The sequence below is a fragment of the Thamnophis sirtalis genome, unplaced genomic scaffold, assembly GCF_051295495.1.
Source record: "Thamnophis sirtalis isolate CommonGarterSnake01/CBP01778 unplaced genomic scaffold, rThaSir2_p1.2 scaffold_3, whole genome shotgun sequence".
NCBI classification, from domain to species: Eukaryota; Metazoa; Chordata; class Lepidosauria; order Squamata; family Natricidae; genus Thamnophis; species Thamnophis sirtalis.
In genome coordinates, this window is record NW_028261383.1 from 22,978,146 (window position 1) to 23,004,131 (window position 25,986).

Here is a 25,986-nt window from a genome sequence, read left to right on the forward strand (position 1 = left end):
CTGACTTCCCTGATGACTCTTCGCATTATGAATCAGATTCAACAGAGATGGTGAAAGTTGCGCTTTCCATGATGCAGTAGACACAAATGTTTCAAAAAGCCAACAAGAAGTAACAGGAATGCTTCACACTATGCTAGTGAGAGCACACTTAGAATACTGCATTCAGTTCTGGTCATCACAATACAAAAAAGATACTAAAACCCTCGAAAGTGGAGAGACGATCAATAAAGGTGATAAAGGGTCTGGATGCTAAATCGCATGATGATCAGTTGAGGGAGCTAGGATAACTAGGCTATTGAAGAGAAGGATTAGGAGGAAGTATGGTAAGGGGGCTTTTAAGAAATGGCTGTGCTCCCCGCGGCATCTTCTTGGGAAGAGCTTAGGCTCACAAAACCTTCCATTTGAGGAACAGCCATCCATTTGTGTGCGCTCATAATCCCAAATTCCTCCATCAATGTCAGAGGAAGGGGAGCTCCCAGAGCAGAAATATCTCCCCACGATCCTTCACATCCTTCTGGGTAACGCACCTGCTGGATAGGAGAACAATAATTTCCTCCCCAGGATGCTTCCAGCAAATGACATCCAGTGCAAATGGCTTTTTTCCTGGGTGTAACACATATAGTCCTCACTTACCATTTGACTTGTTTAGCAACCATTCAAGATTATGATGGTATATAAATAACAATCTTTGCATTTACCACCATCCTTTTGTCCCCTGTAGCCATTAACAGGTTTCCCAACAAGCTTAAGACAAAGTTTATGTCGGAGGCAGAAATAAAATCAAACGTAGCAGCCATTTGATGCCTCCCTCAATGTCCATGTTGATTCATGTAATGACCAGAAGAAAAGTGAGGTCAAAAGCCTGTTGCAATAAAGTTATTTGCCAGACTTGTGAATCACAGTTGTGGTCACTAAGCGAGGACTAGCACATTCAATCATCTCCACTCTCTGTGCTTTTCCTTCCTGCAGCTGAGGGGGAGGAGACCAATGGGCAGTAGGGGGGTCTCTCTGGATGGCTTTCCTATTAGAGAGCTGGTGTGCTGCAGGGGGAAAGGTGCTGTTGCTGGACGAGGAGTTGGGGACACCCAGGTTCCAGTCCTTTCTCAGCCATGAAAGGTCCTTCAGGCTCAGCCCCACTTGATAGACCAGTACAAAGGCCTTCTCTGTGGCTGCTGCGGCCCTCTGGAACGATCTCGTGGAGAGCCGGACCCTCACCACCCTCCAGGCTTTCCACAAAGCCACGAAGACCTAGTTGTTCCGGCAGGCCCGGGGCTGATGAATTTCCAGCCCCACTTGAAATGTTATGACTGTTGTTGTTTTTACTCTGTCTGTCTTTTGTCCTATTTGTATTCCCTTCCCCCCTTTGGTTGTTAGCCGCTCCAAGTCCCTCGGGAGTGGGGCGGCATACAAATGAAATAAACATTCCAAATAAACATTCCATTCCAATATAAGAGGCCGGTCCATCCCTGGTGCCACAATAAAGCTTATTGTCTCTTGGTGGGTTCCCATCCACATGTCTATTGGCTCAGTTACAAAATGAGCAGGGCTCCCCACAGCGATTGAGCCGTCCAACTGGCAAAAAGCAATTGGGACTTTTAGAGTTTTTAGTTTTAAACCCAATTTTTTCCACTACTTCGGGGCTAACAATACAACGTGTGCATCCCGAATCTAAAAGGGCCAGCATTTTTTCTTGTGCGCCAGTAGAGGGCACCCTTAGTTCAACTGGGATAGTCATGGGGACCGATCGGGAACTTACCAGGCGATCGTTGTCAGATTCAGTTTCACTTTCATCCGACGAGGAGGGTGATTCCTCTTCCCCCTGAGTAGGGCGGAACTGTGGAGTTGGTTCCTCCCCTTTCATTGCAGTTTCCCTCCTTTTGCCGGGAGGTTATTCTAGCTTTTTCTCCCTCCAAGGAGGGAGTTTTGGGGTCATCTTGGTGCGGCAGTTTGTTGCTCGGTGCCCTTCCTTCCCAGAGTGGAAACAGATGAACGGCTTAGATTTGCTTGCAGACCCACTTCTCCCACCTTTAGGGGCTCCCGAGGGGTTTTTTGTAGGCATAGTCTTTTCGCTTTCACTATCCTCCTGGTAATTATCTGTAGCTAAGTCAATCTCCACATCTGCAGCCAGTTCATACCAGGGTTACAGTCTGTGGGGGGCTCTCCTTTTACGCAGTGCTGGTATATTTCTTTGTTTAATCCGTCCATAAAATGATCTACCAATGCTTCTTCGGACCATCCCCTCGTATAGGCTGATAATTCATGAAATTCTTGTATATATTCAGCCACCGGTCTCTTTCCCTGGGTGAGAGTTTTAAATTTAATTCTTGCTTTGTGCTCCGTGAGTGGGTCATCAAAGCGCTTCCTCAGGGCGGCCATAAATCTATTATAGTCTCTCAACAAGGGGGGAATCAGCATTATACAGGGTCACCATCCATGCAGCTGCCTTATTTTCCAATGCCATAGTAATTACTCTTACCTTTGCTTCTTCACTTGGCAATTTGCCCCTGTACATTTGCATGTAATGGACAACAAAAAATCCTAGACCTTTTGATTCACCCCCAAATTTCACACTGGGGGGGGACTTTAGCCATCCGTCGTCTGCAGGGCGGCCCTTCTCCTCTTGGGATGTTTCTAGCTGCAGAAACTGGGGTCGGAGCTGGGTCATCCTGCTCAGTTCCACCTTCAGCCTCCCCAACTTCTCTTGGGTCAAACAAAGCCTCTGCATACTTTTCCTCTGTTTCATGGAGATCTGCTTCCCTCTCTGGACAACTCTCACGGGCACGGCGCCTCTCCCAAGCCCCTTCAAAGAACTTCATCACTTGGGACATCATAAGGTTCTCCTCTTTGGTGTCTCGCCAGTCAGCTGCTGGTCGTCTTGGTCTCCTCATGGTAACCCCAGTCAGAGGTTCCTCAGGGTCATCTTTCTGTCCCACTCCCCACGTCCATCTGGGGCGAACGGATCGTTCATCCAAGTGCAGGCCAGCCATTCGTTCCATTTCTAAAGGGCACGAGGATGCAGCTGCTCCCATGTCCTCTTCTTGATCGCTGCTTTGGTGGGACATCTTTTGGGATTTGGATGCACCCCCCTCGGAAGGTGTCAGCTCCAGGATGGTGCAAACTGAGATCTTGCTTAATGTCAGGGCTGCTTCACTCAGTAACCAAGAAAGAAAACAATCAACTCCATTTTGCAGAATTAAGAGTACTTTTACTGGTTATGAGTAGATAGTAGCTAGGCAAAGCAAGATCTGAGGCAAAAGCACGCGCAATCATAGATATCAATATGTCACCAATTCCCCTCCCCTTGGTAACCCCATCCCACAGTCCAATCCAAACACCCCACAGGTGTCATGTGGGAGACGTCTTCAAAAAGCATCATCAGGTTGGTATGCTGGACAGTTGGCCTTGGCGGCAACTCCTCTCTCCACCACTTGCGTGTGAGTCTTCTGTGCGCATGCCCAAGATGGTGTCCTGTCGTGTTTGACGAGAACTTCAGGGAGATGATTGTCCTTCTCGGGGCTTGCAGGGGGTACCCTATCCCATCCTTGTTTCCAGGTCTGGCTATGAGAACTTCCTGGGACCTCGGGGATACCCTTGAGCTACGATTTACTGCTTTGTAGCCGGAACATCATGAGTGAAACGGGGCAGTTGGCGGTGAGAGGAGAATGAAGAGTGTCTGCGGCTGCCAGTGTGAGTATGGTCAGCAGCAGCAGGATGCCCGGCCTGGGGTTTCTGAAGCTGGTGTGAGTGTGGTCAGCGGCAGCGGCAGTGAGTTACCCAGCTTGGGATCTCTGTAGCCGGCATGGTGTGGTCAGCAGCAGTTTCCTCCCCCCCCCCCCCCCGTGGACATGTCATCTCATTCCATCTCCCCGTGATGTCATCCTTTTTGGTTGATGTCACACTCTCCTCTATATTATACTGCGACAGAACTTTATTCCCTTAGGGGATTGCCTTCTTGCCTATCAAGACGCTTAATGACGGATCTTGGGATCTCGAGAGCTGGCATGCGAAGAAGAGATGTCTTAGTGATTTTTTACAGGGGTTTTAAAATCAAAATTTAAGGGGGGGGGTCAGGGGAGTTGATACGGATGGCTCAGACAGGCTTGCGGGGGAGTCTGCCAGGGCACAGGCTAGAGCTAACTAATGAGTGTGGGTCGGGAGTGCTGGGAAGGGTTGGGATTCTGGGGGAGACATTAAGCCATTCCATTGGTGGTTCACCATCTCTACTGTTTGTGGGAGAAGCAGATATGGTGGGGGCCGAGGACCAAATTATGTACAAGGGACGCGGGTTTGCTGTTTAAGAGCGATTGTGTGTTCTGACCCTCATCACCCTTCTCACACCCCTGGGGGATCGGGATTACAGGACCCTGGTCTCCGGCTGGTGTCGCTTAATGCCAGGTCCATGGTACATAAGGCTCCCCTCATTTACGACCTTATACAAGAGGGTAGAGCGGAGCTGGTGTGCATTACAGAGACATGGTTGGGCCATGAGAGGGGTGTTCACCTTAGTGAATTATGTCCACCAGGCTTCCGGGTGTTTCACCAGCCGAGAGCCCAGGGCAGGGGCTGGGACGGGTGGCGGTGGTTATTAGGGAAAGTCTTGGACCTCAGGCGGTCACTGTGCCTCAGATATGCGGGTGTGAGTCCCTTTTTGTGAAATGGGGTCTTGGAGTTCAGGTGGGCCTTTTTGTTACACACCTGTCTCCCTGCTACATTTCATCGGCCCTGCCGGAGCTGCTTAATTGGCAGTTGATTTCCCCAGACTTATGATACTGGGGGATTTCAATCTGCCTTCCATTGGTGAGACATCCGAGTCAGCTTGGGAGTTCATGGCGTCCATGACGGCTATGGACCTAACTCAGTTAATTCAAGATCCCACCCATAATGGGGTACACACGCTCAACCTGATTTTTGTTTCTGGGCAGTGGATGAATGATCTAGATTTAGGGGATATTTCTATCAACCCGTGTCATGGACATGACATTTCCTCATCAGGCTTGACTTCCATACTGCTACCCCTCACCGTAGGGAGACGGAACCGACTAGATGGTTCCGCTCCAGGCGCCTGATGGACCCTGAAAGGTTCCTGATGGAGCTTGGGACTTTTCCTGAATCCCTTGCTCACAACTCGACTGAAGCCTTAGTGGAAGCCTGGGATAGGGCGGCCACTGGCGCTTTGGATCGTGTTGTGCCTTTGGGGCCTCTGACCCACTGCCGATCCCTGGTTTACCAAGGAGCTCCGGGAGATGAAATTCTGGAAAAAACGCTTAGAGAGTGGTTGGAGGGCCAGCCGGTCTGAATCTGATCGAATACTAGTAAGAATTCATATTAAATCCTACTTAGTGGCGATAAAAGCGGCAAAACGGCAACATTTTCCCACTCTTATCACGTCCGCAGATAACTGCCCAGCTGCCCTGTTTAGGGTGACCTGCTCCTTACTTAACCAAGGAACTGGGAAAGACCCCTTACAGGGTAGGGCTGAAGAATTTGTTCAGTATCTGCAGGATAAAATCACTCAGATCCAGACAGGCTTGGACTCTGACTGGGTAAATTCGGGCAAGTCGACAGGGATGAATCTTGTGGAGACCATCTGGGATGAGTTTGACCCTGTGACCCCCGAGGGCATGGACAGGATTATGGGGAGACTCAGTGCTGCCACTTGTGTGCTGGACCCATGTCCCTCTTGGTTAGTCTCGGCTTTCTGGGAGGTGACACGAGGCTGGCTCCTGGCGATTACCAACGCTTTGCTGAGAGAGGGGTTCTTTCCCACCACCTTGAAGGAGGTGGTGGTGAGGCCCCTCCTTAAGAAGCCTTCCCGGAACCCAGCTTCTTTAGCCAACTATCGTCTGGTCTCCAATCTTCGCTTTGTAGCGAAGGTTGTTGAGAGTGTGATAGCACGTCAGCTTCCCCAGTACCTGGATGAAGCTGTCTACCTGGATCCGTTTCAGTCGGGTTTCAGGCCTGGATACAGCACGGAGACGGCATTGGTTGTGTTGGTCGATGATCTCTGCTGGGCCCGGGACAGGGGCTGCTCCTCTGTCCTGGTCCTATTAGACCTCTCGGCGGCTTTCGATACCATTGACCATGGTATCCTACTGCGATGACTTGGGGGATTGGGAGTGGGGGGGGGCACAGTTTTACGGTGGTTCTCCTCCTACCTGTTGGATTGGTCGGTTTGTGTTGACTGGAGGGCAGGGATCGACCCTGAGGCGCGTCACTTGTGGGGTGCCCTAGTGGTCAGTTCTCTCACTCCTCCTGTTCAACATATATATGAAACCACTGGGTGAGATCATCCGTGGTTTTGGGGTACAGTAACATCAATATGCTGATGATACCCAACTTTTCTTTTTTTTTATATATATATATATTTTATTATGTTTTCATTCTATACAATCACATATTCACTATGCTTAATCAGGGCATATAACATTGAATAATAAACACGGCCCTCACTTATATAGAAAATGCCCTCTACAATACAAACCCAGTATACCACCTTGGCCTGCCATACACCCTCTTTCAACCCCCTCCAACTTTCATTCTTCCTTCTCACACACCCCTCTACGCCTACTTCCCCTCCCCTTCTTTCTAACCTTAACCCTATCACTCCCTCTCCATTCCCTCCCTCCCTTCTCCTCCTCCTCTCTCTCACCCTCTCCACCCTCCTTCTTCTTTCACTCGACTCTTTCCTTCGGTATCTATTACCTTCCAGTATATTCGGTTTGTTCTATTTTCGCACTAACATTGAAAAGCCACAGTATACAAATACAATCATGGAATTTATTTCCCCCCTCCCCCCTCCCCCTAAATCCCCACCTCCCTTCCCTCCCCCCGACTTCCCAAAGACCATACGTGGTATAACTTTTGAACAATCACAGTCTAAAATATCTCTACATTGAACTCAGCTTCTTACTGTTACCCAAATTTTAAACAATTTAAATTATTACTGATACTAAGCATAAGCTATCTGGAGTTTCTTAGTCCCATATTTACTTTTTATGTAATCAATCCATTTTTTCCAGTCTCGTTTATATCTCTCGTTTGAATGTTCTTTGAGATATGCTGAGATTTTGGCCATTTCGGCTAAGTTCATAACTTTCAAAGTCCATTCTTGAATTGTAGGTAAATCTTTCTTCTTCCAATACTGCGCCACCAAGAGTCTTGCTGCCGTTATTAAATACAAAACCAAATTAGTCTCTGCTGCTGTAAAATCAATACATATACCCAGTAAAAACAACTGGGGGGTAAATTTTATCCTTCTTTTAAAAATGTTTTGCAGGATCCACCATATTTTTATCCAAAATGCCTTGACATTACGACATGTCCACCATATATGAAAATATGTAGCATCACAAGAACCACATCTCCAACATTTAGGTTGAACATTTGGATACATAGAGGCAAGCTTTTTAGGATCTAGGTGCCATCTATAAAACATCTTATAAAAATTTTCTCTCAAGTTTTGTGCTTGTGTAAATTTCACATTTCTTACCCAGATTCTTTCCCATGTTTCAAGCATTATTGGTTCCTCGATATTCTGAGCCCATTTTATCATACAATCCTTAATCAGTTCCGTTTCAGAATCCATCTGTACTAATACATTATATATCCTCTTTATATGCATTGAGCTTTGATCTCTTATTTGTTTAAACAAATTATCCTCAACTTTTACAAAGCCAATTTTTTGATCTGTTTTCCACCTAGCCTGTAGTTGACCATACTGAAACCACGTTTGAACTACCTTCTCTTCTTTAAGTACCTCTAAAGATTTTAGTTCCATCACCCCTCTTTCTGAGATAAGAAGTTGTCTATAGGTGGTTCTATCGTGTTTTTGTTCTACATTCATATTTTCAATTGCATGTCTAGGAATTGCCCACATGGGCACTTTATCATTTAATTTATATTGATATTTTTTCCAAACCCGCAATAAAGCATTTCTTAAGATGTGATTTTTAAATTTCTTATCCGTTTTTTTGTTAAATAACAGGTAAGCATGCCAACCATATAACAAGTCATATCCCTCGATATTCAAAATTCTGTCATTAGTTAGATGAATCCAATCACTAATTACAGATAGTGCCACTGCGTCATAGTATAATTTTAAGTTAGGTAATTTCAATCCTCCTCTTTCACGTGCATCTTGCATTATTTTCATCTTTACCCTCGGCTTCTTTCCTGCCCACACAAATTTGTTGATACCCTTCTGCCATTCTAAAAGATTCGCATCTCTTTTAAGTATTGGTAACATTTGAAAAAGAAATAAAAATTTTGGTAAAATGTTCATTTTTACTGCCGCTATTCTACCCAGCAAGGACAAATGCAGTTTTTCCCACCTTTTCAACTCCAACTGTGTACTATGCCAAAGTGATTCATAATTATACTTGTATAATTTCCCATTTGAGATTAAAATATTAACTCCAAGATATTTAACTTTTTTAACTACCTCACATCTTAGCATCGCCCCCAGTTCTTCCTTCTGTTTGATAGTCATATTTATAGCTATTATTTTGGTTTTTCCTAGATTTATTTTAAATCCCGAGACTTGACCATATTGATTGATCGTATTCAATAATACCCTACTAGTTTCCTGCGGTTGTTCCAATATTATAACCAGATCATCCGCAAATGCACGAACTCTATATTCTTGCTATCTAATTTTAATCCCTTTTAGACCGCCCAGGCCCCGTATCTTATTCAACAGTATTTCCAAAGTTATAATAAACAATAATGGGGACAGAGGACAGCCCTGTCTTGTACCTTTTTCAATTTGAAAGGAGTCTGTCAGACTTCCATTGACAATGATCTGGGCTGTTTGCTGCTGATATATTGCACCAATTGACCGTAAAAAGCCATCTCCTATCTGCATTTTTTGCAATGTCTTCAGCAGGAATTGCCAATTAACTCGATCAAAGGCTTTCTCCGCATCCAAAAATATGAATGCGGCCGGGATTTGATTGTTCTTTCCCAGGTATTCTAAAGCGTTGATAATTAATCTAACGTTGTCCTTCATCTGTCTGCCCTGTATAAAACCAGTTTGATCGGTATGTATCAGTTGCTGAATTACCCCCATTAGCCTATTTGCTAATATTTTAGTAAAAATTTTATAATCTACATTGAGTAATGAAATAGGTCTGTAATTTTTTGGTTGGGTAAGGTCTTGATCTTCTTTGGGTATCAACGATATGAACGCAGTCTTCCACGAAGGAGGCACTTTCCCTCCCGATTGAATTTTATTGAATAGTTCTCTGAGGGGTTCTACCATTTCTAACTGTAGATATTTATAATAAACAGCTGTTAAACCATCTGTGCCTGGTGCTTTCCCTAACTTTAATTGTTTAGTTGCCTGCAAAATTTCCCCAGAGGTTATAGGTTGATTCAGCTTATGCCTATGTTCTTCTCTGACTAGGGGGATTTTCTCTTTATCTAGGTATTTGTCTATATCTCCGTCCTTAATTTTATCCCCTTTATACAACTCTGTAAAAAATTCCCAAAATACCTTTTGAATCTCTTCCTGTTGAAACACTTCCTTCCCTCTGTAACACAATTTGGATACATTTCGAGCTTTCCTTTTTTTTCTAATCTGATAAGCCAACCACCTACCGGGTTTATTTGCATTGCAGAAAGTATTATGTTTAGCATATAATAAACTAGTAGCTACCTGGTCAGAGATCAGCATATCAAACTGAGATTTTAATATAGCAATTGTTTCCCTAATCTTTGTATCTCCTGGATTCAATGTTAATTCTGACTCTTTCCCTTTAATTTCCTCTTCCAATTCTTTCCGTTTTTGCCCTTGTTTGTGTCTATGTATTTTATTTATATTCATTAATACTCCTCTCATATACGCTTTGCTTGCATCCCATACATATTCCAAAGATGTACCCTTGTTCATATTGAAAACAAAATATTCCGATAGCAATTTTTTACAATCATTAACATACTTTTCATATCTAAATAAGTTTTCATTCAACCTCCAGGACCTTCTTGCCTGGGCTACCCTTCCCAATTCCATCCAGACTGGATTATGGTCTGAAAGAACTCTCGCCATAATCTTTGTCTTCTTCACCCTACAAAGTAAATCATTTGTAATTAGTATAAAATCAATCCTTGAAAGAGATTGATGTCTATTGGAAAAAAAGGTAAAGTCATATTCTTCTGCATGCCTCTCGCGCCAAGCGTCTCGCAATTCAAAGTCGTCCAGCATGTCAAAAAAGGGTTTGGGTAACTTAGCTCGAAATTTGGTGTTCGGGCGAGCTGTCTTCTTATCTCTTTTGGTGTCGATCATGCCATTCCAGTCACCCAATAATATACAAGACTCAAAGTCCCACTGTACTAATTTAGCATGGAGATTTCTATAAAATCCATCTTGTTGTTGATTAGGAGCATAAATTCCCAAAAGTAACGTCTTTTTCCCTTCTAAGATTAAATCTAATGCAATATATCTTCCAAAGGGATCTGCTTCAATTAGCTCAGCTTTAATGTCTTTTCTTAAATATACTACTATGCCATTTTTCTTTTCCATGGCTGAGGTCGCAAAATGTTGGCCCAGTTTGGGGTTAAACAAATATTTTTGATCGGTTGATTTGATATGAGTTTCTTGCAAGCAAATTATGTCATTCTTAAACTGTTTAAGATAATGAAATATTTTCTTTCTTTTCTGTGGAGAGTTCAGTCCGTTAACATTCCATGTCAAAATCTTAGTTGTCATTTTTGGTTGCCTGAAGCTTTTTTAGAGCCTCCCGCAAGGCCTGTCTCACCTTTGGTTTGGCTCCTCCCACAGCTTCTGAGCTTGTTGCAGTAGCTCCTTGGTCAGTGGCCAATGATTGTTGAGATTGTTGCATAGTAGCTTGTTTATCCGTTTGTCTGGTGGTCTTACGGTTGGATCTTTTTTCCTTGACTCCTTGCCCTTCCGGAAGAGGGAGATGATACATTTTATCTAGTGGTTGTGTGGTTTGCTGTTTATCTTGTTCGTCTCGTGGTTTTTCACCATATCCCGAAGGTTCAGGGTATCCCATCTTCAGAATCTTATGATAGAAATCACGAGCTTTCCATACAGAGCTGAGACGATATCTTTGTTTGTCCATTGTAACTATAATACCGAATGGGGCATCCCATCTGTACTGTATCTGACGCCTTCTGAGCTCTTCCACCAGAAAAGCATAATCTCTTCTGGCTCTTAGCATCTGAGGCGGTATTTCTTTCAAAACAATCAGGTCCTGTCCACCAATTTGAAGCTTAGTATTGTAGGACTCTTGTAGTATCATATTTCTAGATTCTCTTGTAACAAAGTATATTACCACATCTCGGGGAAGTTGCCTTTGTTTTGCCGCCCATGAGTTAACACGAAAAATCCTGTCAATCTGCCAATCAAAATTGGATCCCGGTTTTCCCACCAGACGGTCAAAAGCTTCAGAAAACATTTGCTTTAAGTTCTCCTGCTTTTCTTCACGCAGCCCCCTCACTCTTAATGCAAGCTCCATCTGCTTATACTGTATCATAATAATTTGTTTTTCAGCATTATCAATTTTTTGTTCCACCACTTCAGTTTTGGATATCAGGTTAGTTTTAGCTTCATTAAGAGTTTCTAAATTATCTTCCATTCCAGAAATATATTCTGTTATCACATTTACAATTCCTATCATATTATCATTCATTTTAGTGACCCTGGTATCAAATTTGTCATATAGAACTTCCATCTCATTCCTTTCATCTTTGAAATCTTTAATCATTTCTAGATTCTGTTCTCTGAATTCTTTAAACATTTCTAAGTTCTGTTCTCTGGATTCTTTGAACATTTCCAGAAAAAATTCTTTTGTTAGTACATCTCCACTAGGGGGCATAGATGGTGGGGGCTGCAACTTTGTACCAGGTATGGGAGACGTTTTCGGAGGTAATTTAACAGAGGTTGATTTGGATGCCATTATATTTTGGTTTTAATTATTTATTCTAAATTACTAATCCACTGTGCTATGTGGAGAAAAAGAAATTCCTCCCCCCCCTTTTTTTCCTTCTTTTTTTTTTTTTTCCAAGGGGTTTTACGGAGGATTTCAAAAGAGAAAGTCCTTTTAGAATGTTTGGAATGTCTCTGAATCAACAAAGAGTCTTGAAAGCTTTAAGGGAGTAGCTCTAATTAAATTATAAGAGATTATTTCTTTAATTCTGTAGCAGGAAGCCGGAGATAACAAATGCAGAAGCTGTAAACGCCATTTTGAAGACAATTAAACAAAAGAGGTTTTTATAACATTGAAGCTGGTATTTCAGATAGAGAAAGGTTTTAAAGTTCACAAGTTGGTCTTTGCTCGTATTGATTTTTAATAGTCTCTTTTCTAAAGATTGTCCTGAGGGGGAGGGGGTCCTGTCTAGTGCTGTGAATAACAGCTGCGAAGTTCAGGTCGGAGTTGAATGACTCAGCTTTGGGTTGATCCTCCCCCTCCATCCACAGCTCACAAATAAACAAACTGTGAACTTCAAAGAAGATTCTTACCAGCTGAGATTCCTCACTGCTTTTTTCTTGTCTGAAAAAAGAGTTATCTTCTTGATATTGAGTATATAACGAACCTGAATTCTGGGGGCAGCTCTGTTAAGCTGCCGACCGGCGACAGGCCACTCCCTGGAAGCCTCACTACTATCGATACCCAACTTTTCATCTCTACCCCAACCACCCAAACAATGCCCTTGACGTGATGTCCCAATGCTGGAGGTTGTGCGGATCTGAATGGGGAGGAACAGGCTCAAGCTCAATCCCTCCAAGACTGAGTGGCTGTGGTTTCCGTCATTCCGATTTGTGCATCTTGTTCCATCTTTGATTATAGGGGGAGAAATTTTAGCCCCCTCAGAGAGGGCCCGCAATCTGGGCATCCTCCTGGGTTTAGTTTAGAAGAACACCTGATGGCCGTGACCAGGGGGGTCTTTTACCAGGTTTGCCTGGTACGTCAGTTGCGCCCCTTCCTGGATCAGGATGCTCTATGCACAGTCACTCATGCCCTCGTCCTTTCTTGCCTGTACTACTGTAACACTCTCTACACGGGGCTGCCCTTGAAGAGCACCCGGAGGCTTCAATTGGTCCAGAATGTGGCTGCGCGGGTTATCATGGGGGCACCTAGGTACTCTCATGTTGCACCCCTTTTTGGCAGCCTGCACTGGTTGCCAGTTGTCTTCCGGGTGCGATTCAAGGTACTAATTATGACCTTTAAAGCGCTACATTGCTTAGGCCCAGGATACCTGCGAGACCACCTACTGCCACCGGTAGCCTCCCACCGTCCAGTGTGATCCCAGAGTTGGCCTCCTCAAGGTGCCGTCGGCCAGTGTTGGCTAGCGACCCCCAGGAGGAGAGCCTTCTCTGTGGGAGCGCCTTCCCTCTGGAATGAGCTGCCCCCGGAGCTTCGTATAATCCCCGACCTCCGGTCCTTCCGACGTGCCTTAAAAAGTTGGCTTTTCCAGCAAGCCAGCCTGGCCTGAACAAAACAAAATAAATTATTGATCATTGTTAATTTTAATCGGATTTTTTAAAAATGTTATTGTTAATCCTAATCGGGTTTGTTTGGGATATTCTATTTAATTTTTTTTAACTTTTGTAATATGTGTTTTTTTAATGTTGTACGCCGCCCTGAGTCCTTGGGAGAAGTGCGGCATATAAATCCAATAAACCAAACCAACCAAACCAAACCAAACTCCCTTTTTACAGTCCTCCTGCACAGAATATTTCCCACACCCAAATACCATGCCCCTCCTCCCCGTTTCAATGGCAGCCAAAAAGCAAGCAGCAAAGCAGAGGCTGACACATTGATTCTGTAAATTACAGCATGTTACCCAGGAAATGCTTTGTATGCTATCTTGGCTTTACCTGAATGAAAAGGGAATCAATAAAATTTTGGGGTTGTTTTATTCCAGAGTACTTCACACAACAGAGCTCAGAGCCAATATCATCGGAATAGAATAAAACCAGAAGGGACCTTGGAGGTCTTCTAGTCCAACCTGCTCAAGCAGGGGACCTTATACCATTTCAGAGAAGTGACTGTCCAGTCTCTTCTTAAAAACCTCCAGGGATGAAGCACCCACAACTTCTGAAGGCAAGCCGTTAATTGTCCTCACTGTTAGAAACTGCTCTTCAATCCCAGGTTGCTTCTGTCCTTGATTAGTTTCCATCCATTGTTTCTTATCTTGCCTTCTAGGGCTTTGGTAAATAGGTTGACCCCCTCCTCTTTCTGTCAGCCCCTCAAATACTGGAATACTGCAGTCATCTTCATCACCACCCATATCTTATTTCTTCTACCAAATATAGATTATCACTCCCTCTCTCTTAGACTCCAATTTCTAGGCTGCATACTTCTTTCTCTCTGTGTGGTCTAATGGAGACTTCCATGCAGGCCAGTTTACAGAGGAACTTAGCATTTAGCAGATATAAAATTCCCTCCATCAAGAGTGAACATGGCATGCTGGGTGCTCTTGGATGGAGCCTTGGTCAGGTGAATTGAAGCTGGCTCACCTGGAGCATCTCACTTGATGGTGCTGCCATGTAATAAATCCTTGGCAGCCACAGGAAATCAGTCCTGAAGTTTTGGGATGTGGAGAAGCTTTGATCTCCACTGAGGGACACCGCCAAGAAAGCTGATTCTGTAATTCTGTGGGGAAAAAAGTCATTAACTTTTAGGGCTGAGCACATAGCTAATCTCCCCAAGGTTAAGTAACATCACATTTCACTATTTCACTTGGATTAGTTTCAAAGGTTGATTGCTAGAAATAAAAAAACCCGACTTGATAGCATTTAATCAGCAAAACATTTTGCAAACATAGTAGAGACAGGAGAAGTGTGTTTTTCTCCCTCCTATCTACCGATGGATGCCTAAAAAGCTGAGAATACAGCAGGGTTGAGTCCAGAGTCCAGCAGTCCAGGGTTGAGCTTAAAGGAGTTAAAACGATGGAGTACTTTATTCCTAGAAAGAATGGGAGAGGAGAAGCGCAGAGGAACTTCCTCTTCCTGATCACTCATGGGAGGAAGATGGTGTGCAGAGCGGCTTTTCTGCTCTTCCCAGGGTCGAAGTAATAGCTGGAAGGTGAGTTGAGGGCGGGTGGGGGGAGAGTCCTGGAAGCAGAGAAGCAACTGGGCTGAAGCATCTCAGCTGCTGCTGCTGCAGGTTCCTTCCCTCCCCGAATTTAAGCCCACTGGTGGCTGCAGTTTTCCTCCTGGTGGGAAGATTGGAAAAGTCTCTTCCAAGTGAAGGTGGATTCTTTGGGAATGGCTTCCCTCCAGAGGTTGTGGGGGCTCCCATCACTGGAGGGTTTGTGTGCAGAGCTGGTGGGGGACCTTGCAAGTCTTCTATTCCGACGCCCTGATCAAACAGGAGACCCAACATCATTTCAGACAAATGGCTGTCCTGTCTCTGATTAAAAGCCACCAGGGATGGAGCCCCCACAACCTCTGAAGGGAAAACCTTCCACTGGTTCACTGTTCTTAGTGCCAGGAAGTTTCTCCTTAGTTCGAAGTTGCTTCTCTCCTTGATTAGTTTCCATGCAGTTCCTTGTCCTGCCTTCAGGGGCTTTGGAGAATAGGTTGACACCCCTCCCTCTTTTGTGGCAACTCCTCAAGTATTGGAAAATGGCTATCATGTCTCCCTTAGTCCTTCCCTTCACTAGACTAGACATACCCAATTCCTGCAACCCTTCTTTTTATTTTGGTCTCCAGGCCCCTAATCCTCTTTGCTGCTCTTTTCTGCATTCTTCCCAGAGTCTCAACAAGTTTTTATGATATGGTGACCAAACTGTGTGCAATTGTCTAAGTGTGGTCTTACTCTTTATAATGTGGTACTAGTACTTCACATGATCTTGATTCTCTGTTTATGTAGCCTAGTATTGTATTGGCTTTTTTTGCCACTGCAATACACAGCTGGCCCATATCTAAATAATTCTCCACTAGGACTTCAAGGTTTCTCTTGTAGTTATTACTTGAGCCAAGTGCCACCTATTCTGTACCAGTATATTTGGTTTTCCTTGCATAAGTGTAAAACCCTTTTCCTCCTGCATTGAATTTCATTTTGTTAGATAGGGCCGAGTGTTCTAATCTATCGATATTATCCTGAGCCTAGTTGTTGACTATTCCTGCCAACTTGGTGTCATTTGCAAATTTGATGCGTTCCCATTTGACTCATGATTCCTCCTTGTTTCCTCATGATTAGTAGTCACTTCTTGGCTTTTCGCCAGTGTCTCTTGTATCATCTGGGGGATTGATTGCATATTTTGCATCATTGGAGCTGGTCCCGCTGTTTCTACTATCTTTTCACCTTTCTCCAACCCCAACGCACTCTCAATTGATCTTTGATTTGATTTGATTTGATTTGAGGAGGGGGGGTGTTGCAGAGATCATATTGGTTGTAGTTTTTTTCACTAATTTTACTGAAGTTGCCATTTTTATCCCCCTGTTTATCCTTGCCAAACAATTGCATATAAGGTTTACTTTTACTTCTACCTTGTCAGTAATATCTATGATATAAATAATTGTATATTTCAATATTCAACAATAATTAGCTGTCCTTAATATTACATTTCAATCCCTAAACATTCCTATGTAGTATTCTATCCTATTTGATTATTTGGTTTTTGGTCTTTACTTAATATTTATCATAGATTTATAAATTACACTATTATCTTATACCAATAAATGTCTCTCAATTTTATCAATTATGCAAGCATTCAATCCTAATAATTAGTCTCTCTGTGTATCACATCGAAGATTTCCTTACATCAGATTTCAGGATTCGGATTTACAATCCACTAGGTGTCACCCTTTCCTCAGTCTCACTGTTATTATCTACGCAGCAAAATTCTCTTTCCTATACAGTTCACTATCCGTCGTCACAGTTCCAAGCTCCGAGGCAAATAAGTGTCAAATACTTATAAATTCAACAAGCAGCAGAAGGGATAGTGAGCAGAAAAAGAAAAGGAGCTTAGTGTACAAACCCGACTGTTAAACAATCTCTTCTTTGAGCTTTCCAAATCTTTTCGGCAAATATTATCTTCCACTCCTCTCCTGTTTGTCCATGTCAATTCCTTCTCACTGTGGCTAAATCCTTTAAACTCTTTCCGGGTGTCCCTTTTGTCCCAGCCTTGACTTCATCTACTATATCTTATCCCTGGGTGTTTGTCAGATTGTGCCGGAGCGTGGAAGATAAAACACTACACACTGAGAATTGTGTAGTTTATTGTTTATTTCTGCTTTACTGAACAGGAATCTGACATAGAACATGGCACCAGGCACAGGGTAACCGGGGTCCAAGATCAACAACTTTTTCCCTGGCGTAATTAAACTGAGGTTCATCTTTAAAACCAGAGAAAGACTTATTAGACAAAGGCATTGATCTCATTTGTGACGGATTAACATAGGGGTTATTAGATGTATACTTTTTTACAGCCTTTCTACTGACTTGGGGATGAGTTTGACGATACCTGTGTGCAGCTTTCCTTACTTGTGTTTTCCTAATCACATCTGTAAATCTTTATCTGCATTTTTGCCTCTTTTTCCTTTAACTGGTGTTACACTAGAAAGAAGAAATTTGTCTGAACTGAGGAGTAAACTAATGGGAGGAAAAATCTGCCTCTGCCTACCAGCATCCATTAGTATTCATCTGGCTAGTGTCCTTTCAGTGTTTGATAGATTAGAGGTTTGTTTGGAAATTCAAACAGTATTTGCTGTGTGAGCAAGGAGGAGACAGGAAGGAGCCTGGACCTGGCTTAGCTCAAGTGTTCTGTAGTAAAGCTGCTTGCTGCTGTGAAAGTGAAACTCCTCTTTTGGGGTGGGGAGGAGGAGTAGAACTCCTTAGCATTAGAGGGCTACTTTGAAAGTGAAACAGTATTTGCTGTGTGAGCAAGGAGACAGGAAGGAGCCCGGCTATTGGTTAGCTCAGCTGTTTTGTAGTATAGCTGCTTCCTGCTGTGAAAGTAAAACCGAAACTGAATCTCCTCTCCTGTGCTTGTGTTTTGCATTTGGAACCGATTTCTTTTCTGATTAGGAGGGGGAGTAGAACTCGTTAGCATGAGAGCATGTTAATACTAATATAGGAAATACTAATCCTCTATTGGTCATTTCATTTGTGGTGCCAGTCCTCTAATCATCTTCTTGGTCAGCTTTGTATAGATTCCTCTTAGCAACTCCTTGCTTATAAGATCTCTCATATAATCTTGATGCCCTCCTTCTGTTTCCTTATTCAGCTTATCTTAGATTGTCAGCAGTGTTATCAATGTTTTTGCTAATAGAATTTCTCTCTTTAAATTCATAGATTCTTTGGTTTTTTTCTTCTTCTGTATCTTGCCCTCTGGAATAAATTTCCTCTCCATTTAATTCCTCTTTCAGTATTCCATTCTTTCCATTTTCAGAGACAAACCAATCACCATAAATATCAGCAGGTTTAATCACTTTATATTCATTTTCCATTTTGATTTTTTGAGTTTTAACCACCCCATTTTGTATTTGATTTTTTTAATTTCTTCATTATATTTTGTTGTTATATGCTCTAAATCTTCCAGTTTGTTCTCTATTCTTCATATGTATTTGATAATTTCTGTATTTCTGAAAGTATCTTTTGCAAACTTGAGATTTCTATTTTTTTTAAATTGTGCTATTCTAATAAACACAGCTGTTTGTTTTTACTTTTCTCTGATTAAAAATATACTTCAAAGGGACATCTCTGTGCTTCCCTTTTTATCACTCTCTGTAGCCAAGCAGTGTAACCTTGTAGTGCCAAGTCAAAACAATCAGTGGAGAAAAAAAGCTTTCCATTTTCAATACACAAACTCCAATCAACAAACCCTCCCAGCCTCTGAGCAGCGGTAATACTGTTGAAAATCTAATTTCCTTTTGCATCTTTTTTGTATTTCAAGTTAGAAAAAAGAGTCCAATCTTTAAATAAACTAGAAAAATACCCACAGCAATGAAGGAGGAAAACTTTAATCCATAGGTTACAGAGAACAATAAAAGAAAAAATAGAAGAAGAAAACATAATCCATCCATTTCAAAAGGCTTGCATAAATTCCATCCATGAATATAGCATTTAAAAAGTTAGATAACCACTGTCCAAAACCATTCCAAATTTAATTCCGCCGTTTGATTCTTCTGTTCTCCAATTTAGATTAATTTTAAGTTTTTATAGGCAGTCTCTTTTTAAAACAGTAAAAGTTCCTCATCAGCTGGAAACACTTTCTCTTTCTGTATCCTTCCGTTTTGGAGCCACCCTGACTTCGTCAGGCTTGGTTGGATTTTTTGGCGCCGGCTTGAAGAACTTATCTTGCTTCTTTCAGGGATTTTGCGATATCCCCGAGGTCAGCAAGACATATTCTTCCTGTTCTCCATCTCTTTGGGACTGTTTAGGTCCGATTGGACCACCCAGCGGCAAAAGTATTGGCTGTGGTCTCAAAGCATCAAGACCGCACGTCCATATCGTCACGACGTTGGCTTCTCCTCTCCCCATTACATCTTGATGTTGTCCTCTTGATATAGTTTGTAATCCACATGTGTATTGAAAATGACAGAAGAATAAAATTTGCAAGTTTTTTTACTTCCATGTCTTGCCAATAAGTATTATATTTCTTGTCCCATCCATGTATTAACCAGGTTCAATTGTGCTTAATCCATCTTTGGTTGCACAGGTAGTCCTCACTTACCACTTCTTCCCTGAGCCTTCAAAGTTACTATGGCACAGTAGAAGCAGACGTGCACCTGGTCCACAAAATTTGTGTTTTATCCCAGCACTTGTTCCGTGACCGCATGTCAGCAGGGACTGTGGTTTTGAAGGTGCAGGAAAAGGAGTTGCACCAATTTGGGGGTCTGCCAATAGTTGCACATTTATGATGGCGGCGGCATCCCACACTCATGATCCTCATTTGTGACCTTCCCAGCTAGCTTCTGACGAGCAAAATGAGTGGATATACTGGCAGGAAATTGCAAGTTACCATCATATGAAATTGCCTTTAACAACCCACAGTAATTAGCTTAACAACTACAGAGGAAAAGATGTAAATTGGCACTGTCATGTGAGATGATGCTTAATGATTGAACTGCTTCGTGATGCATATATCAGTTCCAATCGTGATAGGTTAAGTGAGCACTACTTCTGCTGCTCCCTTGCGAACGGGCTCCCAAAGAGCTGGGCACAGCCTCAGGGGCAAACCAGTCATGAGGTGACCATGCTCATGACAGCCTCCCAGCCAGGCAGAGCTCCATGCACTGACCTAGGGGGTACCCCGAATGTGCCAAGCCGCAGCAGCTGGGGGGCAAACAGAGCTCCACATGGCTTGGCACCTTTAGGATACTCCCTAGGTCAGTTAATGATGCTTTGACCCTGAGGCTGTGCTTGGCTCTTCAGGAGCCCGCTCGGAAAGGAGCAGCCGCCTGGCAACCCCAAAACAATAGCTTTCCCCCTCTAATAAGCTCAAGGCCATATTTCGTGGGTCAAAAACAAAATATAAGACACTGTTGTATTTTCGGGGAAACAGTAATTTTTTTTTTTACCTCATCTCTAACCATTTTATTAAAAAATTAAAGGTACACTTTTCTTTGAATCTTACAGATGAACAGGATGCCAATAAGAGCTCTCTGGACACCTGTAAATAACAATCAATGTTGAAAACGGAAGAAATCAAGCCAGAAATCAAAATATTTTCCATTCCCTGCAGAAAACCATGCAAATCTGCTCCTCCTCCAGCAGCTGTTTGAGAGAGAAAATACAGAAAAAATGAGCATATTATGCGAAACTCAACGATACATGACATGAGATGGAAAGGGAGATTGTTTATAATTCAGCAAAAGAGGAAATAAATATCTGGAAGTCCATTGGGAGGAAAAGATCAATAGTAAAGTCATGTAGAACAGACAGGCTCTCCCTGTGAGGAAGAAGACGGCTTGAATAAAAGCACCACTAAACAAGGCATTGTCCATCTTTTTGACTTCCCGAAGAATATCAGTTGTGCAAAAGCTTCATAGATTTGCCTATTGTGGGAAAAGCACAGATTGCAAATCACAGCTTATTATTCACAAGAGGAGCCAGAAAGGAGAAAAACCATACAAATAACCTGAATGTGGCAAAAACTATGGTCACAACAGCTCCCTTGTGGTTCATAGAATCACCCAAACACAAGAAGAAGTCACAAAAGTGCTCCCAGTGTGGTAAATGCTTTAGTGAGCATGGCAACATGGTGCTACATGAGATAATTCACAGGAGGGAGATAACATATGACTGTGCAGATTGTGTGAACGTTTCATTAGAAATTCCCAGGTCTTGAGACACTGAAGGACGCATACACAAGAATAAAACCATTTGAACATCCTTTCTGTGGGAAAAGTTTCAGTGAGAATTCCACCCTGGTGAAGCACCCAAGGACTTCCACAAAAGTGAAACCCTTCGAATATCCTGATTGTGGGGAAAAAAATAGTCACAATTTCAGTCTGGTGATGCATCAGTAGATTGACTCCAGAGAGAAACTGTATGAATATCTAGATTGTGGGGAAAACATCATTAGAAATTCCCACCTCCTGACACACAATACCTGATTGTTGGAAAACATTCAATTATGATTCCAACTTGGTGATAACACCAGAGGAATCAGAAAGGAGAAAAACCCATTCAATGTCCTGACTGTGGCAGAAGTTTCAATTGTAATTTCCGCCTGGTAATACATCAGAGGATTCACTCCATGGAGAAACATTATAAGTGTGGAGATTGTGGGAAAGGTTTCAGTAGGAATTCCCACCTCCTGAGACATAAGACCTCGCACACAAGAGAGAAACCCTTTGAATGCCCTGACTGTGGGGAAAGCTTTAGTGATAATTCCAGCCTGGTGAAACACCAGAAGACTCACATAAGAGAGAAACCCTTTGAATGTCCTGATTGTGGGAAAGGTTTTAGTCTGAGTTCCATCATGGTGAGACACCAGAGGACTCACACAGGAGAGAAACCCTTTGAATGTCCTGATTGTGGGAAAAGTTTTAGTCTGAGTTCCAACCTGGTGAGACACCAGAGGACTCACACAGGAGAGAAACCGTTTGAATGTCCTATCTGTGGGAAATGCTTTAGTACTAATTCCCATGTGGTGACACATCAGACGACTCACACAGGAGAGAAACTCTTTGAATGTCCGATCTGTGGGAAAGGTTTTACTGATAATTCCAGCCTGGTGACACACCAGAGGACTCACACAGGAGAGAAACCCTTTGAATGTCCTGATTGTGGGAAAGGCTTTAGTCTGAGTTCCAACCTGGTGAGACACCAGAGGACTCACACAGGAGAGAAACCCTTTGAATGTCCTATCTGTAGGAAAGCTTTTACTGATAATTCCAGCCTGGTGACACACCAGAGGACTCACACAGGAGAGAAACCCTTTGAATGTCCTGATTGTGGGAAAGGCTTTAGTCGATGTTACAGTCTGGTGATACACCAGAGGACTCACACAGGAGAGAAACCCTTTGAATGTCCTATCTGTGGGAAAGGTTTTACTGATAATTCCGGCCTGGTGACACACCAGAGGACTCACACAGGAGAGAAACCCTTTGAATGTCCTATCTGTGGGAAAGGTTTTACTGATAATTCCGGCCTGGTGACACACCAGAGGACTCACACAGGAGAGAAACCCTTTGAATGTCGTGATTGTGGGAAAGGTTTTAGTCTGAGTTCCAACCTGGTGAGACACCAAAGGACTCACACAGGAGAGAAACCCTTTGAATGTCCTGATTGTGGGAGAGGTTTCAGTCAGAATTCCAACCTGGTAAAACACCAGAGGTCTCACACAGGAGAGAAACCCTTTGAATGTCCTTACTGTGGGAAAATCTTTATTAATAATTTTCAACTGATGATACACCAGAGGACTCACACAGGAGAGAAACCCTTTGAATGCCCAATCTGTAGGAAACGTTTTAGTCAGAATTCCAACCTAGTGACACACCAGAGGACTCACACAGGAGAGAAACCCTTTGAATGTCCTATTTGTGGTAAAAGTTTTACTCGGAATTTCAAACTGGTGATACACCAAAGGACACACACAGGAGAGAAACCCTTTGAATGCCCTGATTGTGGGAAACGTTTCAGTCAGAATTACCTCCTGGGGATACACCAGAGGACTCACACAGGAGAGAAGCCCTTTGAATGTCCTGATTGTGGGAAATGTTTCAGTCGGAATTCCCACCTGGTGGTACACCAGAGAACTCACACAGGAGAGAAACCATTTGAATGTCCTATTTGTGGTAAAAGTTTTACTCAGAATTCCCATCTGGTGACACACCATTGGACACACATAGGAGAGTAACCCTTTGAATGTCCTGAATGTGGGAAAAGCTTTAGGAATAATATCAAATTGGTGAAATACCAGAGGACACATACAGGAGAGAAACCCTTTGAATGTCCTGATTGTGGGAGAGGTTTCAGTCAGAATTCCTACCTAATGATAAACCGGAGGACTGACACCATGGAGAAATCTTTGAATTGTCCAGTCTGTACTCATTACTGAAAGCCTAAATCATCCCTTATTGCTCACAAGGTAATCCGTTTGAGGAAAGGTAGATGATTTTGGAGAATGCTTAAATTTCATTTGTGATCTCCCTTGAAAGTGTAGGTGAGAAATTGATTGTTTGAAGTTTGGCCTGATTTATTTTGCTCAAAAAATTCTCAGGATTAAAACGGTAAGTGGAGTGAAAAGGAAAATGGAAATTGGCTAACTAATAATTTCTGGTTATCAGGAAAGCATCTGGATATTTCTTTTTCCAGAAATAGAGGAATTCCTCTATAAGGAATTTTGGATGGAGTTTTTTTCTGTTGATTATGGAATCCCCCCATGTGAGTTTCAGTCTTCCAGCTTGGTTTTGCCCGTTTTTCAGCCCCAGAATTCCACAGCCCGCATAAAAGTAGTCCTTAAGATATAACTATGATGGGCCTTGAATTAAGGTTGCAGGTTGCAATTGCTGTTAAGTGAAATTACTTTCCTTAATTACCCAAATCCACCTGCTCTCCCTGATGCAGCCATTAATCAAATGTGTGAGTCGCTAAGCAGAACACTTTCTACTCAGAGCTAGAACAAATTCCTTGGAGGCCTAGCATCATCTGGTTGGTTTGCCGGACAGTTGGCCGTGGTGGGAAATCCACTATCTGCAGCATGCGCAGTACATGGTGAGAACAACTCCCTTTTTACAATCACTCCTGTACTGAAAACTTCCCCACCTAAATACCATGCCCCCCTCCTCCCCGTTTCAATGGTAGCCGAAAGCAAGTAGCAAAGCAGAGGCTGACAACAGCCCTAAGGGGAACCCGGGAAGTTTAGGAACTGTGATGTACAGTTTGGTCGTAGGGCTGTTTTTCTCCCTCCTGATCCTTCAGGGAAGCTTCCTGAAGGCTCTGGAGGGCAAAAAACGGCTCTATGCGCAAACCAGAAGTCAATTCCTGAATTTCCGGTTTTCCTGTAGGGCCAGTTTTTCGTGCTCCGGAGACTTCAACGAAACAGCCTTAAAAGAAGGCCAGAGTCAGCTGGCCAGCCCATGGATGTGCGCTGGAGTTGACAAGGCAATGCCTTGCATGCTTTAACAAATGGCTCAGCATGCCCCCTGTGTCATGTGTCCCATAGGTTCGCCATATCGGGGAAATATCTTTGGGCCTCATGACTTTGTCCTGGAAGCGGCCACCATTTTCAGTGGGCCCTGGATTGATCCTTGGTGTGAAAAGTGGTAACCACGCAATGTGTAAGGTGACCAGATTTTCAGATTGGTAAAGAGGGACACCTTTGACCGGGGGGGGGGGGGGCTTGATTAAAAAATTTATATGGAGCAACAAAAATTTTCATGCAATGCAAAAATAGTATTGTAATATATTTTTTTATTTGAACATAACTACAGTTTACAAATATAAATTGTAACTGTTGGCAAACATCAAAATTTTGATCACGTGACCATGAGAATGCTGCGACGGTCGCTAAGTGTGAAAATGGTCGCTAAGTGTGAAAAATGGTCATCAGTCACTTTTTTCAATGCCATTGTAACTTTGGTCACTAAGCCTATTATACCACCTTTCTTGCCACAGTTCTTAAGAGAATAACTGCAGCTGATAAGTTAGTAACATAAGTGAATCTGGTTTCCCCATTTGACTTTGTCAAAAGGTCACAAAAAGCAATTACATGACCCCAGGACACTGAAACCATCATAAATACGAATCTGTTGCCAAACATCAAAATGTTGATCGTGTGACCATGAGGATGCTGCAACAGTCGCTAAGTGTGAAAATGGTCGCTAAGTGTGAAAAATGGTCATCAGTCACTTTTTTCAATGCCATTGTAACTTTGGTCACTAAACAGCCATGTTCCTGACTTAACAACCACCATGTTTCACTTAACGTGGCAATAAAAGGTCGCAAAATGAGGCAAAAATCATTTAACAAATGTCTCCCTTAGCAACAGAAATTGGGGGATCAATCCTGGTCGTAAGTCGAGGATTACCGGTAGCCAATTGCAAAAGGCAACTTTACTTGGAACAGGTGAGATTGTGCCCGAATCCCTTTCATGCCAACATCCCATCCTGTCCATGGGAAGAACTCCACAGGCAGATAAAAGCCCCCAATTCCCTCTCAACCTCCAGCTGACTCTGCCATCCGTCATAACCACACACGCCCCTCAAAGACAAAACTCAGGGGGCTGAATTCTACAGGGGGAGGAGTAAAGGGGGGATTTGAGGGGCAGCCCAAAGCACCATCTGTCTAAATTTGCATCAGGCAGGCAGTAACATTTTCATAGACCATGATCAGAGGAGCAGCTGATCCTATGGAGAGACTCCTCCTGCATTCAGTCCCAGGCCTACAAGTGGAAGTACCCCTTCCTTCCTTCCTCCTTTCACCTTCCTTCCTTCCTTCCCTCCCTCCCTTTCTTCCTTCTAGCCTTCTTCCCTTTCCATTCTTTCTCCTTCCTTCCTTCCTCTTGCCTATCTACCTTCTGCTCTTTAGATCTCTCTTCCTCCTTCCTTCCTCTTTCCATCCT

The 25,986-nt window shown here is 43.1% G+C and overlaps 3 protein-coding genes across 3 annotated transcripts in view; all 3 read left to right on the plus strand.

Annotated features, from left to right (window-relative positions):
• Nucleotides 1–25,986, plus strand: part of LOC106542831 (uncharacterized) — a 184,853-nt gene that overhangs the window by 63,442 nt on the left and 95,425 nt on the right.
• LOC148047582 (uncharacterized) overlaps nucleotides 1–25,986 on the plus strand; it is a 65,843-nt gene that overhangs the window by 10,808 nt on the left and 29,049 nt on the right.
• LOC148047583 (uncharacterized) lies at nucleotides 14,968–24,740 on the plus strand. Its single transcript, XM_087708403.1, has 2 exons — nucleotides 14,968–15,050; nucleotides 20,553–24,740. Exon 2 carries the CDS (start codon nucleotides 21,676–21,678, stop codon nucleotides 23,278–23,280), a length of 1,605 nt encoding a protein of 534 aa, XP_087564529.1. The 5' UTR covers nucleotides 14,968–15,050; nucleotides 20,553–21,675; the 3' UTR covers nucleotides 23,281–24,740.

Coding starts and splice junctions, on each gene's coding strand:
- LOC148047583 (XM_087708403.1), top strand. CDS start 21,676: ATGGAGAAACATTATAAGTGTGGAGATTGTGGGAAAGGTTTCAGTAGG.